Source organism: Anser brachyrhynchus, assembly GCF_964034855.1.
Source record: "Anser brachyrhynchus genome assembly, chromosome: 17".
NCBI lineage: Eukaryota > Metazoa > Chordata > Aves > Anseriformes > Anatidae > Anser > Anser brachyrhynchus.
This window is the reverse complement of record NC_137710.1, coordinates 8,191,068-8,213,197: the sequence shown is the minus strand read 5'-3', so window position 1 is coordinate 8,213,197 and position 22,130 is coordinate 8,191,068. Positions and strand designations below refer to the sequence as shown.

Sequence of the window (22,130 nt, the reverse complement as noted above, 5' to 3'; positions counted from 1 at the left end):
GGGTCGTTTCTGGCGCCCTGTCACACCCTCGGGGCCGGCCCTTCCCGGGCCCGGACAAAGGAACCCGCCCGCCGCCTTGGGCCCGCCCCCGCCTCCCTCCTATTGGTCCGATACCGTGAGGGCGTATGCCCTCCGCCTCGCTATTGGCCGACCTACTTAACGTGCCCGGCGATCCCCCAATGGCTGCTCCCATTTCAAATCCGTCACGCATGAGAGCGGCAGCGCGATTGGCTTGCGGAGCGTCGAGTCCCGCCTGCGCGGAGCGGAGCCACTGGGAGCAGGCGTTTAAAGATGGCGGCGGCGGCGCGGCGCGGGGGGAGGCTTCCGTGAGGCGGCCGCGCTCGGCCCCCCCTCCCCTTCCCTCAGCCCGTCCCGGAGCGGGGGCGGCGGGCATGGCCCAGGTGGGTGCGGGCCGCGGGCGGGACCCCTCCGGCCACAGGTCGCGGGGCCCGCCGGGGTGCTCTCTGCGGGCGGGTGGCGCCTGAGGCGCTCCCTCACTTCCTGCCCGCCTTCCCCGCGGGCCGGTCGCCGACTTGGCCGCCTCCTCCGCGCTCCTGAGGCGCCGGGACCCGAGCGGGCGGCGTTGGGCTCCCGCGGGGCGCTCCGCGGCCGGTGCTGCGTGCGGGGCAGCGCGGCGGTGGCCCTTCCTCAGTCACCTCGGGCGGCCTCTGCGAGGCTCCGTCAACTAACTTTCCTCTCTCCATCCCTTCTTCCTTTTCTTCTCCCTCCCTTCCATCGGAAAGCCGAACGTTTCCCTTCTGCTCTCCCTCTTTCCTTCCCGCCCCAGCCTCACCAGGCCTCCGCCGAGCCGCGCGGCCCGGCCGGGTGCGGGGGGGCCGGGACCCCCCCGGCGTCCGGGGACTGCGCCCTGCTGAACGGGGTGGAGGGGGGCCCGCGGGGTGAGCCCGCTCCCTGACACGGGCGGTGGGACGGGCCTTTAACTTCTCATCTGTGAGCAGCGCTCCTGTCCATGCTGCTGAGATAAGTGAGGTGTTCCTATTTTTAGTTCTGGGTGAGGAGGTAGCACACTGATTCTTCTGGGCAACTTCTTCTGATTGCCAGGACTACTTGGCTTCTGTAGAAGGCAAGAGGGGATTTTAGTTCCTAATTTTGTTGTTCTTTACAACTAAAGCCATTCATAACATTAATATTTTTTTTTTCCCTCCTTACTAAGCCCTGAATTGCAGATTTTTTTAAGCTCTTTCCTGTTTCACACAGTTAATTGAAGCCATCTAAACTCCGCCAGAAAATTTGTTAAGCTATCAAAGCAGCATTTGCTGTGGTGTTTCTGATGGTGCCTTTCCCAAACTGTGTACTCTGCTCGTTCTGAAATGGGTTGAGCTGCAGAAGTTCTTCAGTCTTGTCTGTATTTGCCATCAATCGTTATGACTGGGCACTAGACTGACTTCTCTTAAACAGCATTGATGACTTCTTTAGAAAATTGCTTCTCGAAGAGAAAGTGTGATACACTGTTCCTTGTTCTCATAGCAGATACAGGTATTCGTGTGTTCTTTGGTGAAGTTGCTTATAAGACTGCTGCTGTGCTGTTCTGGGCAGGGAGTTCCTCCAAGTTTGGGCAGTGCTGGTTACAAGCGTTAATGTTCTGTTTTTCTCTTTGAAAACAGAGATACCCTTTTCCCTGTGCGATTTTTGTTACGATCTGTCTGTATTGATTGAGAGAATAGGCATGGTACTTATTAAACATAGATGTTGGCTGGTTTAATTTTTGTTCTTTCAGCTTTCGAAGAACAACTATAACACAGCCAAGCCATGACAAATATTTCCAGCATACTGGAAATTTCCAGCATGTATCTATTCCATTGAGTTTGGTTTTGCTATAAAACCTTTTCAAAGGATCTAAGAAAGTAAAAAGTAAAGTAATCAAAAAATGTGAAATTTCCATTTATTGGTGATCTGCAGAACATCAGCTGTGCGTTCATGTTTCTTGCAGTTAATCCAGAGCTGCTTCAGTGTTTTGTACTAGCTGGTGCAGCTGGCCATAATGTCCCATATCTTTTTAAGGATTCCTTATGGAAATGGTTGATGGCACATGGTAGAGCCTTGGAGAATAAAATGTGTAGTTTCAGAGCAAGGTAATTAAGCATGGAAATAGGTGAGCTATTTTGTGTTGTTCTAGTGCTATGTAACCTAGTGTGCTCAGACTTGGTTGTTTGGTTGCCTTATCTAAGGACCACTTGGCTGTTCTTAACCTTCAGGCTCATATAACTCATCCTTTTGTGTTTTACTCCCTTTTCACTTTCTTTTAAAACACCTGATATCTAAGGGAAAATTCTTATTGGTGTTGGCTTGTTTGGTTTGTTGTTTTTTTTCAGTCTCTAACATAAAAGACATATTGTATGTTTGCAAGAAAGTAGGTGGGAATTAGACCCGTCTTACTCCGCTGCTTCCTGTTTATTTTTTTATTTATTTTTATTTTTTTTAATGTAGGTTATGGGAAGGTATTGTAGCCTGTTGTAACTGTAGAGCTGCCAGACTCTGTTACCTTACCCTAGGGATGCAGCAGGTTTATGGCCAGGAACACAAAAACTAGTTGAAACCCATCCTGATCTAGTACTGCTTCTGGCCACAGTGTGCGTACTCACTGGTAGACAATCCCTGGCAGTGATTCGGTACGCTATTCATTGCTTCAAGGCCAGCAAGAATGGAAAGGCAATAATAATGGCATTGTGAATAGTGCTTGAATATAATAACAAGACACCTTTTCAGCACAGAGCAGAGGTGCAGTGTGAGAAGACTGCCAAAGCAAGCTAGGTAGGTAAAGATAATTTTCTTGTGTTTTGACATTGGTGGTGTCAAAACACTCTTTAGAGTAGGAGTAGGATGTGTATCAGGGATGGGCAAACTATGCCTGATCCTGTCTTATGACTGGTCATAAATAGTTTTTCTGGTTGGACAAGGTAGCTCATTGATCATGTGGGAAGGTAGCTCTGTCAGATTCTAGAACACCAGCTTTAAGATTTAATTTCTGTGGGTATTATTTCAGCTTACTCTTTTCAAGAGTCTTCAAAAATTTTTAAGATTTCTTAGGCATTTAGTTTCTAAGGTTTCCTGAACTTGTACTGTGATATTTGACTCTTTGTTCAGAATTAACAACGAAGACACTAATGGATTATTATAGACAAAACCTAAGAATTTGTCCTTTGCCATGTTTTTTTATTTGAGGATGAGGAAAGATACTAGCCATGAATATATTTCTGGAGGTATTCTGCGCAACATGAAGTGGTTCAGAACCTTTTGAAAGAAAGAATTGGTCACTTCTGTGGTGATTGTATGATCGTCTTTTAGGATGGACTGGTTTTAAATTCATAGAATGCTTGTCTTACTGGTGAGCGAGCTGTTTTCCTTCTGGAAGGTATTACCTTTATATCGGAGAAGATGGGCTTATTTTTAGAGCTTTTATTAAGATGGAGTCTTCTTCCTTAGTAAGTCTACAGTGTGTGTCAAGCTCAATGTTGTAAATATATCACAATTTTGAATATATTATGCTCCCACCCCTAACAATTCTACTGCCCCAGCAAAGCTCTTCCTATTGCCAAATCACTAAAATAGGAGTTTGAGCTCATGTATGCTTTGCTTTCTTCCAGCTTCCAGGTAGGTGGTTTCTGTATGCTGTTGAATTTGAATCAAACCTATCATAACCATTGATTCCCAGCTTCCTGCCTTGCCCCAGTTGGTGTTTGAACTTTGCTGTTGAAATTTGTTCTGTCTGGACTGGTGTAGAGATACACTACAGAATTGTATTTGGCTTTTCTAAGTCCCTCTTGACAACCCAGACGTTCTGCCCAGTTGCTTTCAAATGTTACACGATGACCCTAGAATGTTTGGGTAGAATGTCTCTGCTACCTGGAAATGGTTTGATCGGAGCAGTTTCAGATGGTTGTCTTAGGCAGAGCAACACTAGTTTATTTCTAGCTGGTAGGAAGATTTAAGCCCAGTTTGGGCTGGTTCAGGGGGCTTGGAGAAACCAAACTAGCAGGTAAGAAATAATAATGAAACATCCTCTTCCTTTTCTCATGTGCTTATAGTCCTGCACAGATAACTAAATTTTAACTGAAGAATCCATCATAACCATGTTAGAAAGAACCCACTTAATGGAGAGAGGAGAAAGAAGAAAAAGAAAAAACAACATGCACTTAACCTAGAACAATTGAATGTCTTTGCCAGGATGAATTACAAAAAACATTGGCTGCTAGATGCCTCCCAGAATTAATTTGTGTTTTAACGCTGCATCTAGGCCTAAATTCCTCAGACGTAACAAATATATGCTCCCATAACAGTATGGAATATAGGATGAAAAGCTTAATATCTCCTCATCTAGAGATTGTTTTTGCATGAACTTTTAGTAAATCAGGAGATATCCTGTTAAAACTTCGAGCAAGGTTTAAAAACACCTAAAAGTTTCAAAAACCCATGTATCTTTTAAGACCATAGATGTTAAAAGCTTGTCAGTTTTTCAGATTGTCCTAAAGTATAAGCTAATTATCCTTTCTGCTGTGTGGGTAAGTACGGCTTGAATACCAGATTATTTAGGGGAGTTCTCACATTATTTAAAATGTGGTTTTTAGTCTGGACACTGCAAAACCGATGTTTAATGCCCTGCTTGTTAAACAAGCAGAGATGGTCAACAGTTTATACAGGCAACTCTGTGTTAGCAAATTCTTCTGCTGGCGTACAGATCAAAAAGTTGTAAATTGTAAAAACAACCTAATTTCAGCCTCATTCAGAATGGTGTCAAGATACCCTGCTTTTTTTCACTGGAAAATGTTACTGTTTTTCTACTTGAAATTAATATGGGAAGAAGTTGCTTTTCTTTTTTGCCTGGGATAATGTTTCCATTTTGTTTTTGTAACAAATATCTCTTTTTTTTTTTCTTCTTGTAGGTTGAAAGAAGAAAGGGAGACCTGTTTGTCCAGTGAAGATGCAGTCTTAGTCTTCAGCTATTTAAGCTGAATGCATTGTGATTTCCAATAATTGAGACAGTGATTCTGAAAGCTGTCTACATTAATGAAAAGAACAATGTAGTCAGCTTAACTGAATCATCAGTGTTGCATATTGAATAGAACATGATAAACCAATCTTGATGGACTTATGCATGTTAGGAATATAGATATAAACATTTACTTAAAGCATTGTTTCTTTTTTAAACAGTAGTTTTGCAGTTTTAAAAATGGAGAAATATGAAAATGTACCACCCCTCCCTAAAGAACCTGCAAGAGAAATGAATGTGGAGAATCACACTTGTCCCCCACCTCTGCCGCCTAACGAACAGCCTCCACCACCTCCCCTGCAAACGTCCAGTGACGCAGAGGTAATGGACGTTGGCTCTGGTGGTGATGGACAGTCAGATACCCCTGCTGGGGACACGCACAGTATCTGCAGAACTCAGCTTCTCACAAAGGGATCTGCCTGCTACAAAAGTCGTCTTATAATAGACCCTAACAATAGTGACCAAAGCCCAAGAACTGCTCGTCATGCACCTTCAGTTCGAAAGTTCACCCCAGATCTTAAGTTGCTTAAAGATGTAAAGATTAGTGTTAGCTTTACAGAAAGCTGCAAAAGCAAAGATAGGAAAGTTCTTTACACTGGAATTGAGCAGGATTATAAGGCAGATGCAGATTTTGGTATTAATAATGTCAATGGGGATTTGCATGTTTGTCCTTTTGGTGGTAGTAATGGGAAAGCTGTAGGAACAGGGGGTGAAAATGACGACAAGAAGGATGATGAAAATGATGTTGATCAGGAAAAGAGAGTAGAATATGCAGTTTTGGATGAGCTAGAAGATTTTACGGACAACTTGATGGAAATAGATGAAGAAGGCGGAGGGTTCACATCTAAAGCAATCGTTCAAAGGGATAAAGTGGATGAAGAAACCTTGAATTACTCATACGAGGTAAGTAGATGCATGTTTTTTGATGGGCAAGAGGGTTCCAGGTAGCTAGAAAAATATATGCAAAGGTGTTCACTGGAGATACCCTCTTCTAAAAATATGCACTTCTTGAGTAAAAATGTAGAATTTTCAAAGACGGAACTTTTGCCAAAACTTTTTTAATTATCTTGATAAAATTTTTGAGTTGTGTGGTGTATTCTATAATGTTGTTTAAAAATAACATTAAAAAGGCTTCTTATGCAATTGCAGATCACTTTATTGTGAAAAATGCTAATGCTCGCTTATGAAAACTTATTTTCTTGTTTTTCAGTCTTTACTGGGATCATTGGAAATGTCTAGTTTCTTTCTGTATGGAATTACGTAGAGATAACGTATACCTTTTCTTTCCAAGGGGAAAGGGAAGTTAGTAGGCCCCAGGAGGATGGTATCTGATGACATTTCTTTCAGGATGACTTTGATAACGATGTGGATGCTCTACTGGAAGAGGGTCTTCGTGCACCCAAAACAAGGAGACTAGAAAACGAGAAATATGGTGGTGAAAGCGATCACCAGTCTGATGGAGAAACAAGTGTGCAGCCAATGATGACCAAAATTAAAACTGTACTTAAAAGTAAGTTAATGCCCTTTAATTATCTATAAATCTTTGTGTGGCTTATGTATACAGAATAAAAATACACAAGCAAACAAAGTTTAGGATAGCAATTCTGGTACAATAGTGGATATGTTACACAGTTTTATTGTTTGAAGGCTTCTTACTATAGGATGTGATTTTCATATTCCTAAAGAGTAAAGCCGATGTTTCGGGGTACTTATCTTCATATGTTTTATGTAATAAGAATGTGTTTTGGTGCATGGATTCGTGGAAAACTAGGAAGAATGTTAGCTCAGCACTGAGGAGATGTACAAGGATCTGTTTTATCTCTCTGAAATAGGTGAAGACTGGTTGTGGAATTCTTCCTACTTCAGTTAGATAATTTCTGTTGCTGAAATTGTTGTATGTGAAGTCTTTATGCATGCAGTGCTGGTTAGAACTATTACAAAAGTCAGTGAGTTAAGTTTTTCAAGGTTCATCATGTGTTACAAACTTAGTAATAGAAAAGAGCTGAGAATGCAAATCAATCCAGAAGAATGTAACTGAAAATAGTCTGAATTAGAATTAAGCTTTGAACCTGCTCTAGGGGGGAGTGCGTTACAGCTTCACTGTATTCTGAAATAAGAAACCAAATGGTTTTTCGCTCCAAAGCTTTATATTAATACAGGATTGCCAGGAAGCTCTTCGCTGAGAGGAGCCTGTTCTCATGATTTCTGATGTAGAAAGGAGTGAGAACGTTCTCTAATTTCTGGAGTAAAAATGAGTAAAAATGTGTATTCCCTTGAATGTGAACATAAACATTTTATTGCTGTATTATTTCTTCTGTTGTGTGGGTCCTCGTATTGGTTTATTGTACTCTAATTTCAGTCATGCTTTGTGTAAAATGTAATATTTTTGATGGCTAAGATATTTAAGTATATAGGCATGAAGACTTCATACTGGTTTGTATTGTACTTATGTTAAAAAATATATATTAAAAAAAACTTTTTTATTTCAAACTGATTCTTAAATAGCTCTCTGCAGCTATCAAAGAAATTGAAATAGAAGTTTCTGCATTGAAATAGAGTATTGAGAGGCTGAAATAGGAGTCAACCATCTATCCCTCAAGTATTTGAGAAAGGTAGAGGATAACACTGAAGATGTTTCAAAAGCAAGTGCAACTTTTCCACTGAATATATTGGTGCTTGTGTTGATATGTTGACATAGAGAAGACTGAGGTGGAAGTTCACTGGTGAAATGAACAAATCAGTCTGTGTAATAATCAGTGCTACTATTGCTTTTCAGTTCAAAATATAATGGAATGTATAATTTGGCAGGACTTAACATGGGCTAGAAGCATACACCTTCTTATTAAAGCAAAGCGAAATCTTTCTGCAAAACTTCTTTAGTCTTGTTTCAGTGTCTTTTTATGCTTTGAGATAGAGAAAGCAATAGAAAGAAAAATCTTGTTTTTCTGTTCTTCTAAGCTGTCTATTCAAGTCTAAAGCTATTCTTTGCTTTAAAGGTCGTGGCCGCCCTCCTACAGAACCTTTGCCAGATGGATGGATCATGACATTCCATAACTCAGGCATTCCTGTATATCTGCACAGAGAATCTAGAGTTGTCACCTGGTCTAGACCTTACTTCTTGGGAACAGGAAGCATAAGGGTAAGATCTGTCAATTACTTATGTACCAAGGTTTTTAAAATGAGGCGATTTCCTGTAAACAGTTGAATATTTTTCTGCTTTGGTAGGCTTGTTTCCAGTGTTAGAATTATGGCACTTCAAAAATAAACTCGTCTGTTTCTAAAGTATGATCTTTCTTATGGTGGTTTGTTTTTCCATTTTTTGCAATGAGTTTGGGCAGTTAAAGTGAATGAGATGATCTTAATTTGTGCCATCTTTGTTCTAGAATATGGCTGCAAAATGTTGTTTTTATTCCACTATGAAATATATTCAGATTATTTACTTGTAGCCAAAAATAAGCCTGAGATGTGTTTCATGGTCCACCTTCACAGAAGTAGGCATGTGACATTCATACACCAAAGGTATCTGCAGAGAGTTGGTTTAACATCATAGACTTAAACCGTGAGAAAGCTCAATGGATTTTATGAAAGCATTGGAGTATTTGCTTGTAATTGAGCATAATATAGTTTGGACTTAAAATGGGAAACACACTTTGAAGGTTACAATCAGTGTTTCACAGTGCCAAGAAACCACGGTAATGGGCATGCTATGGTCTTGCCTAGGGTAAGATTGCTAACTAAAGAGCAGCTTCAGCTTAGATCAACTAAAGTTAGCTTTCATCTTGATTGCATCTTTTGGTTTTGAGTTTTGGTTTTGCTTTTGATCATCCTGAGGTACTGAAACCTGTGTTGTTTTACATTTGCAGAAACATGATCCTCCCCTTAGTAGCATTCCCTGCTTGCATTATAAAAAAATGAAGGAAAATGAGGAAAGGGAACAAAATAATGACATAACCCCAAATGGGGAAGTATCACCCGTAAAGCACATAGATAAATCTTCAGAACTGGACTGCCAAACAGAAGAGCCAGATTCCACTGCTGCTGATTCTGGGCCTTTAGATGACAAAGACCCCTCGGGGGGAGATGCAGCACAAGGAGCCTTGGGACAAGTTAAGGCCAAAGTTGAAGTATGTAAAGATGAATCTGTAGGTATGTATGGGAAGTGGACTCTCTTCTGGGCTGGTGTTGGGGTAATGGCATTTGGGACACTTGCGCTTTATTCCTGACTTGACAACGGAATAATATCTTACTTGCAGTCAAGTGGTAAGTCATCTTTCCATAGTTTTTTCTTATGCAGAGATCTGGAAAAATAGATCCAGTTTTAAAAATAATTTTTGATTGTAACAAGGAAGAAAACGTACGCTGGGAATTTCTGCTGAAGACTTTTGAGAGTCTATATGCAAGTTTTACACGCAATAGTGTGAAAATTTGGGGTGACTCAGACCTGTAAACTTTTATCTCAGTCTAAGAATTAAATCAGTCTGTACATACAAATTAGTGCTGTCATGTATGTTTGTGTCTTTTGCATTAAGTAGCTTTTCTATACAGTGTTTGCATTGGCTGAATTTTCTTTTTTCAATATAATCTCTTAAGATAAATGATATATTTTGCTTGTTTGCACAGAATAAGTTACACAAATATAGTTGCATTCAGACAAGGGCTTTGATGCTTCAATATGTTACTTATGCAAGTCTAATAGGTTTTATTCAAAGAAAAGTCTAAAGAATTCATGCTACATTCACTGCCAAACTTAGACAGGAACTTGGACAGAAAGCTTGTGTGCCATTTACCACAACTACGTACCTGAAAATACCACCCACGTCAATTAGTGCTGCTTACAATACTGCTATGGAATGTGTTTGTATTCAGAAACACAAAACGTGGCATTACATGTGTCCTGTTGATTCCAAAAAACATGTCAAAAGATTTTTAAAGTCTAATAAATCATCGATACCTAGTAGCAAAACTAAAACCAGTGAGCACTTACTTACCTCTCTCTCCTTAAATAGGATCTATTCTATATTACTGAAAATATGAGTGGTCAGGTATAAGCATGACTTGCATTTGGAATTCCTTGTGGAAGGAGACAATGTCAGCAGCTTTTTTTTGTTCATTAACATCTTGGAATGCTACTCATCTTATTTTTGCTGATTAGATCTGCAGAAATGTCCTAGAAAGGAGTAGTAGTTACACTTCAATGGGGGTTGTCTTTTAGTACTTTTTACATAAAAATGAATGTGTTATATTTTATTTAGAAGCCAGCAAAATATTCATGGAGCTCATGGAGCATCATTAGATAGTGTTCCATGATTCACATTTCAATAAATATGCAGCAATAGTCAGTTTTGGCTTCAGGAAACTAAGGTTAATAGCAAACTACTGTTACTTAGTGGATACGTTGCTTCAGGTAATGAGAAGGTGGATAAGTGGTGAAGTAGAACTACTAGCAGTGTTTTGTTGGATAATATGCTGGGTATTACATGGGGAAAATCTTGTGGTGACAGAAAAAACATAGTTTTGTTTGTTTTCCAGTTTGCACAAACGTTGTGCATTTGATACAGTAATGAGAGAACTTGTAGTTAGCTTTGTTAGTGTAAAATAGTATCTTAACCTTGTGAACTAAAGCTACTATTTTTGCTCCTAGACTAAAAACAATAATTATGTGTTTAAAACAGTGGAAATAGTGAATTTATTCCTTGCTTAGTGGTCAAGTATAGAGAGTAACTTGCTTGTGTTTCTTAGATCTGGAAGATTTTAGACACTATCTTGAGAAACGTTTTGACTTTGAACAAGTTACCGTAAAAAAATTCAGAACCTGGGCTGAGAGACGGCAATTCAATCGTGAAATGAAGCGGAAGCAGGCAGAATCTGAGCGGCCTATTCTGCCTGCCAATCAGAAACTCATTACCTTGTCTGTGCAAGATGCACCTACAAAGAAAGGTTAGTTAATCTACCTAGAGTTCAAATGTTCGATGTTGAAGGCAGTTCCAAGCTTGACTGGAAAAAAAAAAAATCTGCAACGAATCTATTCGTTTCTTGTTTCAGACCTTTGCATTCTTGGATCCATCATATAAAAAATTAAAGGAAAAACACTATCAAAATTTTTATTTAAGGCTTCAGTCCTGGTAACTGGTTACTAACTTCAGCTATTTGTTAATAATAATGGTTATTGAAAACCATCCTACCCAATCACCAGTTGCTGCTGCTGTCTTTTCAGTTCTGTACCAGTTCTAATCAGTCCCAAATTAGGGACTGGTTACAAATGTCAGATTGTTCCAAATTAAAATCTATAATTAAAAATAAACAATAAAAATGAAAAATACATAATGAAATAAAAATTGACCATTCCCTGTTACAGGGAGATGCAGTTGAATTGTAATCTGTGATTATTCATTGAGAGTTGCTTGGTCTTTTGTTTTTTTTAACTATGATTTTTTTGAAAATATTTTCTACATATCAATATATATTTATATAATACTATTTAGATTAATGTTTTCCCATGGTGGGAAAAAATTTCCAGTATAAAAGTAGTACTTAGAGGATGGTCTAGTGTAATTATTTTTTTTAAACTGTTGAGTAAGGAAACATTTGTAAAAATCAAGTGTTTTGTCAACAAAAATCAACCTTGAGCTAAAAGGTGAGAGCTCTTATGTTTTGAAACATAATGTAATTGAACATAACGTTTTGATAACATAACGTTTTGAACGTAATGCATACTATTTATTAAAGGTTTTCTTAAAACTCATTTTAATTCTATGATGGTTGCAAAAGAGAATTGTAAAGATTTTTCTAACTTCGGTTGTAGATATTAATTGTCAGCATTTACTTACGTGTTCTGAAGTCAGTGATTTTTTTTCCATTGCAAGATTTAAGTTACCAGCACTTGTTAAAAGTAGTATAAAATATTGCTATATGGACTATTTAAAAAAAAAAAATAAAAAAAAAATTGCTGACCATGTAATGCTAGTGTTGCGTGCAGTGCATTAAAATATCGATTAGCTTGTTTAAAATACCACCTTAAAAATCAGTTTGCCAAATACTTGTCATTTCCAATGTATGTACTTTAAGGTGATACGTGTATGTAGGGAAATGAGCGGGCACTTCTCCCTTGCAGTTTGCAATTTATTTATTTATTAGTTTGTATTAGTAATTTTCTTTTAAAGACTGAAACTAATTGTTCTCCTCCCCCCTCTTTTTTGTAGAATTTGTCATTAATCCCAATGGGAAATCTGAAGTTTGCATACTGCATGAATATATGCAACGAGTCCTAAAGGTTCGCCCTGTTTACAATTTCTTTGAATGTGGTAAGTCTGTTAAGGTTTTTCATTGACCACAATGCAGTTTTGAAAAGCTTCTCTCATGCTAGGATATCTTAATAATAAAATAAATTCAATCAATGGACAGTTTTCCTAGGGGGTGTCTTGAAAGTCTATGGTGAGCCAAATTCTAGCTAGGAAATGTTTTCTGTATATCTGAAACATGGATATGGGCCTTGTATATTTTAAAATGTGTATGGGTTTTTGCTTAGAAAAATATGAATAAGCAATTGTGGATTGGAGTGAGTTACTTGCATCTAAACTTTATTTTAGATATGTAGAGTTAAAAAACAAAAAAACTGTACAAGTTATTGTATGTTACGATTATTGTTATGCCATGGAGGTTCATAATAAATCCAGTCATCCTAAGAAAATTGTATATGTATAAATTGATGTTAAATATATGAGGACTTATATGTTTGTATACAAGGAATAAAGTCAGGTGCCTTAGTTTAGTGTGGAAGCTATAATTTTTCAGTTACATTTTTCTTATAAATGTGTTACAGAATGTAATTGAGTTTTGAATACCATAATGTGTAGCTCTTGCATTTACGCTGTGCTAGTGATGCAAAAAAAAGAAACAAACAAAAAAAAACCTTTAGAATTAACATTTGAATTCTGGCAGATTTTAAAGATCTCTTAAAACATAGAAGTTCCTCATTTGGAAGAATGACGTACATGGTGGTAGGTCTCTGTTACTGGGAAACTCTTAGGTTTTCATATGCTTCAGTTGTTCTGAAGAGTAAACAAAATTCCTCCCACTTGAAGTTGAAATGAAAGAAAACAAATCTTGACAGTGGTGATATTTCATGTTCACGACTGTCTTTGCATTGGGAGTCCTGAAAAGCTTTCTTTTTCTCTCCTCCTCCATTTTCAGAGAACCCAAGTGAGCCTTTTGGAGCCTCAGTGATTATTGATGGAGTAACTTATGGGGCAGGAACTGCCAGCAGTAAAAAACTCGCCAAGAATAAAGCTGGTAATATTCTTTTCTTTCTTAATACCAACTGGTGAATTGTTTATCTGTTTTCATTTCTGCTTTGAAGATGACATATTTGCAATAGTAAGTAGGAGTAATTTTGTTAACAGCTACATGTCCATTCATGTCGTCTTATTAAAAGAAATACTGTTGTAGAGACTTTTGCCATTCCAAGGTTCAACAGTGCACTGGAATAGAAAACCATGGAGAAACTTTAGAAGTTAATTTACATATAAACTACTGATTTATACTGATTAGCTGTAATCACATATGTTTCTAATTATCAGACCAATGAGTATATGTTTTCTTTATACTGTTGTCTGCTATACAAACACCTAGCTCATGGATTTTTAGCAAATTTTAAGTCTTTGCCCTCCTTTAAGAACAAAAACAAACAAAAAACCTTCAGGTGGTTGGTTGGTTTGGATCTCTTTCTGATAATAAAACAATTGCACTGAAATATGTTATTTATACTGATTTCCAAGTAATTCTCTCCATTAATGGTTTAAATCTAATTAGCCACAGTTCTAACCATTTAACTCTGTAAGTAATGTGTATATAATGAAAACCTAGATGAGCATGTGTCTTGCACATTAGAACTTCATCCTGATCTCCAGATTGGAATGTGTTTAGCACAGCGGTCAAGAAAAAATAACTTCCTAAAATTTAGAGGTCTGTAATATATGTGTGGTATTTGGAGCTTTTGTGAAATTTGTCAATGTAGCTAAAACATCAAAATACAGCACACAACTTTTTGTGCATGAAAAAAGAAATTTCATTGTGATAATTGAGGCAAATTCTGAGTGCTTTAGTGGTACAATCCTAGGATTCTGCTGTAACAACTATGGGGTGATAACATGCCTTTAATTTTTGTTCCCAAGGACACATCACTTGATCTGACAGAGACTTTTCCCCCTATTTTTCATGCATTTGCAAATAGCAGTTTTTTCTTAGGTACAGTTTAATAGTTTTAAGATTTTCATTATCAACTTACACTTTTTAAGAAAAAACAATTCTTGTTCAAGTGAATATACTTGTTGTGGTAAGAAGTTGCTTGTTTTACCTGTTAAGTTTTTTTCTAAGATAAGTGGTGATTTCTAGGAGAGATGTGAGGCTTGCTTAATGAGTGTTTCATTCTGCTGCTGTTGTTTACAATCATTGTTTAAAATAAAGGTAATCAAGACATTAAATCATTTTCTGCAGCTCGAGCTACACTGGAAATCCTTATTCCTGACTTTGTTAAACAGACCTCTGAGGAGAAGCCCAAAGACAGTGAAGAACTTGAGGTACTGACCTCTTCTTGCCTGATGGATGTGATTATTGGAGTCTCTGTTTTTAAAAACATTACACCTTCAGTGTGAGAAGCTTTGGTGAAAATCCATAACTTTGCTTTCTCAGTCAGATAGAAATGTGAAATTCTTTCTTTATAACAAGACCTATGATAATGAAAATACATTTTTACTATGCGAGGTGACCATAAAATTTGTTTTGATGAAGAGAGCTAGCCCCTTGTTGAAATATGAGATCACTTGCTGAAGACCTGAAATGTTCCAGGACACTGGATGGCCTGTACTAACCTGGCTTCCTGAATTATGGCTTTGAAAATTTCAGAGCTACGTGCTCTCGGATTTTGTGTGATTGTCTTAGAAGACCAAGTAAGAACTAAATGTGCCATGGCTTCTGAAACTTCTTCATTTAGCTGTGAAAGCTGCTAGATCAGACAGCTCATGTTTCTGACTTTGAGCAGTGATATTTGAGAAAATTCAAAGGAATAGTTTCTTGAAGTGGACAGTGTGTGCTGTGTTTTCAGGTATTGGACGTATTAAATAGCTAGTTCATCTGTGATATGTTAACCTTCAATTCAGCATACTGTAGACCAACAATAAAGGAAAAAGCAGTGATAAGCCTGAAAGGAATGTTATTCTTTTAAAAAGCAGGCTATACAGAAAATGAGTTGGTTTTATGCTTGCTTTAAATTAAAACTGTAGCACATGCCTTGTAATATTGAAACGGTCATGAAGAAAACAGATTTTTTTTCATTTTTTTTTAAATGGAAAACAAAACCTTCCAATAGCTGTTTTCTTTTATTAAACCACGTCATTTTGGTAAGTAGAATTCCAAAATGAGATAAATAAAATAACTTTGTCCTGAGGGAAGAAGAATGATTTAAAAAAAAAAAATTATTATGAGATTGTGATTTTCTAATGTAAAATTGGAGTTGATTTTTAAAAAAAAAAAAAAAAAGTCTGCAAACATATGATTAGGTATGGCAATCTTAATGACGTGGGTAAAGATCTCCACTATGCATTTAAAAATAGTTATTTAACAGATTCTGTTACTCTGCTGAAAGCTACGTGAGAGAGATGAGGATTTAGAACAGTATTAAAATTATGTGTGTGTAAAAATTCAATAACCCTTTTTAATTCCTTTGTAGTATTTTAACCATATCAGTATTGAGGACTCACGGGTATATGAACTGACCAGCAAAGCTGGACTTTTGTCTCCATATCAGATTCTCCATGAGTGCCTTAAAAGGTAAGGCTGCAGAATGAGGAACAAATTCTGTTGTGTACGGGTGCTTTGGGTCAGAGCACATTGTTTGCTTGGATGCTCGTACCCACAATTTTGCTTAGTGAATTAAGGACACTTGTGGGCTGGCACAAGAAGCTTATTTCACTCACTTGGCTATAAGAGACCTAGTATGGACTGAACTGGTTAATATTGTATCTTCCTTTAATTTATATTTGCTGGTTTTGCTTCTGAGACTAGGATTTAATTGTGGGAGATGTGAATGTAGTTGTTATTTGTTATTCCTTTATACAAGGTTGCCTCTTCATTCAAGTTACTGATCTAAGAAATAACTGTTGATTCATTGATATCTTAAAAATCTGTTATTACTGTATCTAATGCCACAGTAATTATTGACAAAGATAACTGTAACGAGTTCAGTTATTTGTAATTGTACTTAGCATATGATACTGATTTTTGTTTGTGCTTAAGAAACCATGGAATGGGTGACACATCCATAAAATTTGAAGTGATTCCTGGTAAAAATCAGAAGAGTGAATATGTCATGACTTGTGGCAAGCACACGGTGCGAGGCTGGTGTAAGTACAGTATTTAGTGTGGCCTCCAATATCTTCCTTTTCTCCTGTTCTCCTTTATCAATTCTGCAGGTATTAGCTCAGTTACCTAACATGTTATATGCTTTTTCTACTCTTTTTCTGGTATCTCAATTTTGAGTAACACAAGTAAACATCAGTGTTTATCTAATTCCTTAAGATGCTGATATGACACATTTTCATCGTTATTTTTACAGGCAAAAATAAAAGAGTGGGGAAACAATTAGCTTCACAGAAAATCCTTCAACTACTGCATCCACATGTGAAAAATTGGGGCTCTCTTTTGCGTATGTATGGTAGAGAGAGTAGCAAGATGGTTAAACAGGTGAAGATTATTTTCTTTGATTGTAACCTACCTTGTAATTGTATTGTTGCTTTTGTATATTTGTGGATTTTGTTTTTAATTACAGCAAAGCTTCAATGGTATCTTATTTCAACATAATCCTCTTGCTCCCTCCCATGGTAAAGGCAGCGTGCATTTGATGAGCAATCCTCAGTTCTTCTGAATTGATTCTCATACCTTGCTATTGCCAGAACATAAAATGAGTGCTTTCATTGATGATAATTCTGTTAATGTCGTATTTTCTACACTGAAAATATATAACTTATTTAATATGTAAGTAATTCATGTAAATGTATGTTATTGCTTAAAGAAATATAAATATCAGAGATAAAACTTCTATTACATGTTTATATACTTAAAAGCTTATTTGTTGTTGCTTATGATTCTGTTGAATAGGAGACCTCTGATAAAAGTGTGATAGAGCTTCAGCAGTATGCCAAAAAGAACAAGCCAAATCTGCACATCCTAAACAAGTTACAGGAAGAAATGAAAAAATTGGCACAAGAAAGAGTGAGTATAAGCTGCTCTTTTTATTCTTTTTAAAAATTTACGTACAAACAAGATGAATGCCACAGGTGAGACTTACCACTTGTTTTTAGAATTTTCGCTTGTTTTCTACAGTATCTCATATAAGAAAAGTTGTTCAAAACTTGTTTTTTTAGTTTTATTATTTTTGGAGGGATGTTTTTAGAGAGACTTTCATCCTCTATTTGAGATGGGTTTATGACTTTATTTTACTTCAATAAAATGTTTTTTAACATTAGAACAAGTTAGCTATTCACAGAGACTAATGCAAATTTGGCTAAAGTTGTGCAATGTTTTATAAGTGCTTTTTGTTATATTGTTTGTGACTGTGGTGGGCTTTGTTTCATGTCTTTTTTAGGAGGAAACACGAAAGAAACCCAAGATGACAATAGTAGAATCGGCTCAGCCTGGTAGTGAACCTCTATGTACTGTTGATGTATAATGAAAAAATTTACGAGTGGGGAGCAATAACACAAATGGAGGAACTAGATTTTCAACAACTATTTAAAAATGTTTGCTGCAGAATGCAAGATAACTTTTAAAATCCAAGCTGCTTCAGTTATGCATTGTTCTTTTTGCATCATCAGGGCAATATTACTTTTTCCTTTTTTCTTTTTTTTTATACCTCTGAGATATGTACGTTTAAAGGATTGATCATAAAGATCTCTACTTGGGCAAATGCACAGAGGACAGGCATGTTCACACAGGATAAATTCAAGCAAGCACTTTTTCCTTGAAAACCATCCATGTTGTTTGAAACGGATGTGTTTTAAGGATGAAATTCAGAATTTCTATGTACAGGTTAAAGCTGATACTATATATATATATACACACACACACATACATATATATGTATATATAAAAGAAATATATGTACATCTTCTTGTATGAACATGCCTAAAACTATTTTTGTGAAAAGTTTTGTTGCATTTCAGCACATAATAATATGCACTGATAAGACACTTTGGTGACAAATACATGAAAATGATGAGCAATGTTCCTAATGCCATAGGATTAGGCCAGTAATGCTGTTTTTTTTTTTTGTTTTGTTCTGTTATTTTGTCTCCTGCCAGGCTTAGTTATTCAAGATCACAGTATGCATATTTTTTTACTACTTGAAAAGAACAAGTATACCTGGTAGTGTTAAGAGCAACAGGCTGGATATTCAAAATTTATGGGATTTATGTTAACTGAAAAGAGCCTATGTTAGTTTACAGATCAGCTGAAAGGGGAAAAATAAGGCTCTACTTACTAGATGGAAATGAAAACTGCAATTTGAAAGACTGTTTTCAAAGCTTGGAGCCAAAATGTAACTGAACATGGTTGGCAGTCTGAAAATAGTTTGCCAGTATGGTGTTTAAACACGTTCCACTCCCTTTTCCCAGCAATAAAAAGTTTCTCATTTCATTGGAGTCAGAATACACCTGACTTAAGTCTTAATTTGCACCATAAAATAAAAATTAAAAAAATAAAAGAAAAAATTAGGAATAATAACAACTATGAGAAATCTGAAATAACTGCAGCAATTTAGTTTTTTTTAAAAAGCTTTGTTTTTACTTTTTTAATTACATTTTTAGTTTTTGAAGAAAAATGTAACTTCTGCAATGAAAATTAGAATGTAGATTTGGAATATGACATAGAGTAATGAGTAGAATGAGACCATAACAAGTTTTACTGATAAATAGGAAAATCACAAATATGCAACTATTATAAAATACAATCTTAGAGAACAGGCAGTACTCACTATGTCATCTGAGGCTTTATTGTATTAAGCACAGAAGAAATAGTTTTGGCTGTAGTGAAAGCACTGCTTTATGAGGTTTTTTCTTCATTTGGTGTTGTTTACTGGGTGATTGCAGTAAGTCTTCTCTTAGAACCATTTTTGTGGATTCTTTGGTCTGTTATAAAAGAGAATAAAAACCAAGCTGGTGGTAGGGCTTCAATGATTTACCCAAGAGTTGTACTGGTATATTTTACACTCCTGTAGGAGTGAAAGAGGTCAGTTTTTAATTGCTGCAGCTCCTGGTACTTACCTGGACAGTGGTCTGGGGGCTTGGGGTAGGGAGGGGAGAAAGGGGAGTGTTCTTGGTTTGTTTGTTTTATTTTTATTATTATTTTATTTTATTGTTTAATACCATGTTACATATAGAGTGCTGCAGTATAATGAATATTGTGCCTACTGGATTTTAACGATATTGGCATCAGTATTGTCTACGCCTCCTTTAAGATCATGCCTGTTATTTTGGAAATACATGGATTTTGATTTTTATCTCAAGCTAATGTTGCATATAGTGCTTGAGATTAAATGGGAGTCCTAGAGTCTTACCTGTTTCTATTTGAATGATACGCTCAGAGGTCTCTGCAAATATGAATTCGCCCACTGTTCATTATTATATTTAGCTTTCCAGTTCTGCAAGTTGTAGTCCTGTTATAGCAGGATACGGGTAGTTGGAAGACTATACATAAAATGTTATTTAAAGAAGTGGCCTATCTAAAAAAAAAAAAAACTGCCTCTGCTTTTTTTTTTTTGAATTTAGTATAGCTTTAATAAATTTCCATCTTTTAAGAAAGGTGTATAATATTGGTGCAGTAGTGACAAGCAGTGATTACTGTTTGTCTCTGTTTTTTTATTTTTTTCATAAAGACAGGGCTTATATCTTCTATGCCTAAATGTATTACTGCGTTAGGTAGGGTTTACTTCAGCTTATGTGTTTTCAGCAGAAAAAACCTTTACTTGGACAGCACTGTAAAAGACAAATCACCCTTGTAGATCCTTTATTTTTCTGAAATCAGAATGTCAATGTTTTTGCAGATTACCTGCAGAATATACATAGATGCCTCACTTACAAATTTGATTTCATTATTTTTAAGAGGATTGCTGCATTACCTCAGTCTGCCACTATCAGAATCACAATGTGACCATTGCCCTTAATAAAAACATCCAGAGATTTCATTGTGAACCAAAGCCTAGAACATATATTATGCATTCTAAACAAAAACAAACGAAAAAGATGGTATTAGACCTTGCTGCAGCCTTTAACTGGAGAGATGTCCAGAAAATAGCGCAATAACTGCTGGAACAAACAACTTAACTGCTGTTTATTGTCATTGTGAAGTATTCTTGTGTTTTAATGTTTACTATTGTTTGGAGTGTAACAGTCTTGCATTTGCACATAAGCACGAGCTGCTGTGATAGAGGATAGATCATTGCATTAACTTCAGCTTCTGCATGAACACTTACAGTGTGATTCAAGATGTATCCTAAATTTGTCTTGTAACTCTTGTGTGTTTTCTAGGTAATCGGCTCTAAGGGTTTAGATCTTGATTATATGAATGCATAAAAACAGCTGCTGCTTTTGTCACTGACATTTGTTCTTTATCCCTTCTATATACAGAGGAGGATGGGTATTTTTATAGGGATGGAGTGTATTTTTAAGAACTGTTCCATCCTTTGGGAGTTACAGTTTGTGCTTTGCATATTATGTGCTTCTCGACAAAAGTGTGGTATATTGACTTTAAGGGTTAAATTAGTGTGCATTCAAATCTTTATGGTACTGATGGAAAACTTACTGTGACTTCCAGTGAATAGTCAGATGCTACCTATTTAAACACCAGTAATTCAGCTTTTTCTTACATATTTATTAAACAAAACTGACAAAGTAGTTGGGTACTCAGATATTTGGGAAGACTATTATGCATAAAATTAATTGTTGTATGTAAACTTCCAGTTTCCTGTGATGCTGTTAGGCTTTATACAAATATATTTGTAACATCCAAGTATTTAAAAGCATGATTATATCTTATTAATTCTCTAGACTGTACTTTGGTTCTAGAGCAAAATTCAGGAAGCGATAGCTGCCTAACTTTCTGCAGGAAGAAATGTGAAATGCAAGAAGCCATGCTGTTCTTAACCAAATAAAATGTTCAGTTACAGTATTCTGATGTGTATCTGAGAAGGAAAAGTGGAAAAAAAAATCAATCTTATTGCCCAAGTAGGTAACAATGGTTGCTGTATGAATTGTATTGGGTGCAGTTGCTTGATGCCAGTGCTAAATTGGTACAACTATAAAGCCTCATTTTCACTGAGCCTCTGCTTGCTTTTTTTTCTGCACAATCATATAAGCCTATGTGTTTGGTCTTTGAGTACTACATGTGTATTTTTCAGACAATTAGTTTTGAGCAATAAAGTTTGATATTATAAAATGGTGTAGTGTGATCAGTATTGTGATAACTTAAGCACATTTAGAAAAAGAAACTTTGATCCTTTGCTTCCTGTAGATATATTGAAATACAAATTAGATCAGTCTGGGCTTAGTGGTTATGGAAGTAGTTGTTGAATTACTTTTTTTTGGAAAGGAATTGAATGCATACAAGGTTAGACATCACTTTAGGTGAAGTTGTGTTAAAATTTTTTCTTGAATTGGAATTCATATTTTTACTTAAGTGATGTCACAGTCTAATGCTGCTATTTTTGGTACCTGCTGTCATGTGCCTAACTGGAAAGAAAGGAGCATTAGCAAGTCTGGGCGTGCTGTACTAAAAGTTTTTTTGTTCAGTCCATATTAAATGTACATTAAAAGTACTTTCAATAACTTTGATTTTAAAATGGTTATTCCTTCTAACAGTCAGTATAGTCTATCCTATAGTGTGGATCAGGATCCCTTAAATTAATATTAGGCTTTGAGCATCTGTACAGATGTATGAATCTTGACTGGACAGCAAACTCATGCAAGGGTAGGAATCTCAAACAGGCTTATCCTCACAACCCATAAATACAAGCAAAGTGTGATTTAAGGTGCTAAGCTTTGTAGTTCTTAGGGTTCACTAACAGGACTTTTGCTTA

The 22,130-nt window shown here is 36.6% G+C and overlaps 1 protein-coding gene across 1 annotated transcript; it reads left to right on the top strand.

Moving 5' to 3' along the window:
* The first annotated feature begins 245 nt into the window (after positions 1-245).
* Positions 246-21,490, top strand: DGCR8 (DGCR8 microprocessor complex subunit). The gene is made up of 14 exons (XM_080559779.1): positions 246-401; positions 4,902-5,911; positions 6,356-6,518; positions 8,005-8,147; positions 8,872-9,154; positions 10,748-10,945; positions 12,208-12,309; positions 13,199-13,297; positions 14,501-14,583; positions 15,732-15,832; positions 16,298-16,404; positions 16,617-16,744; positions 17,159-17,272; positions 17,646-21,490. The coding sequence occupies exons 2-14, from the start codon at positions 5,189-5,191 to the stop codon at positions 17,727-17,729; spliced, it is 2,328 nt and encodes a 775-aa protein (XP_080415905.1). The 5' UTR covers positions 246-401; positions 4,902-5,188; the 3' UTR covers positions 17,730-21,490.
* Positions 21,491-22,130: the final 640 nt, after the last annotated feature.

Coding starts and splice junctions, on each gene's coding strand:
- DGCR8 (XM_080559779.1), top strand. CDS start 5,189: ATGGAGAAATATGAAAATGTACCACCCCTCCCTAAAGAACCTGCAAGA. Junction 6,519..8,004: donor AATTAAAACTGTACTTAAAA/GTAAGTTAATGC, acceptor TTTGCTTTAAAG/GTCGTGGCCGCCCTCCTACA. Junction 8,148..8,871: donor TGGGAACAGGAAGCATAAGG/GTAAGATCTGTC, acceptor TTACATTTGCAG/AAACATGATCCTCCCCTTAG.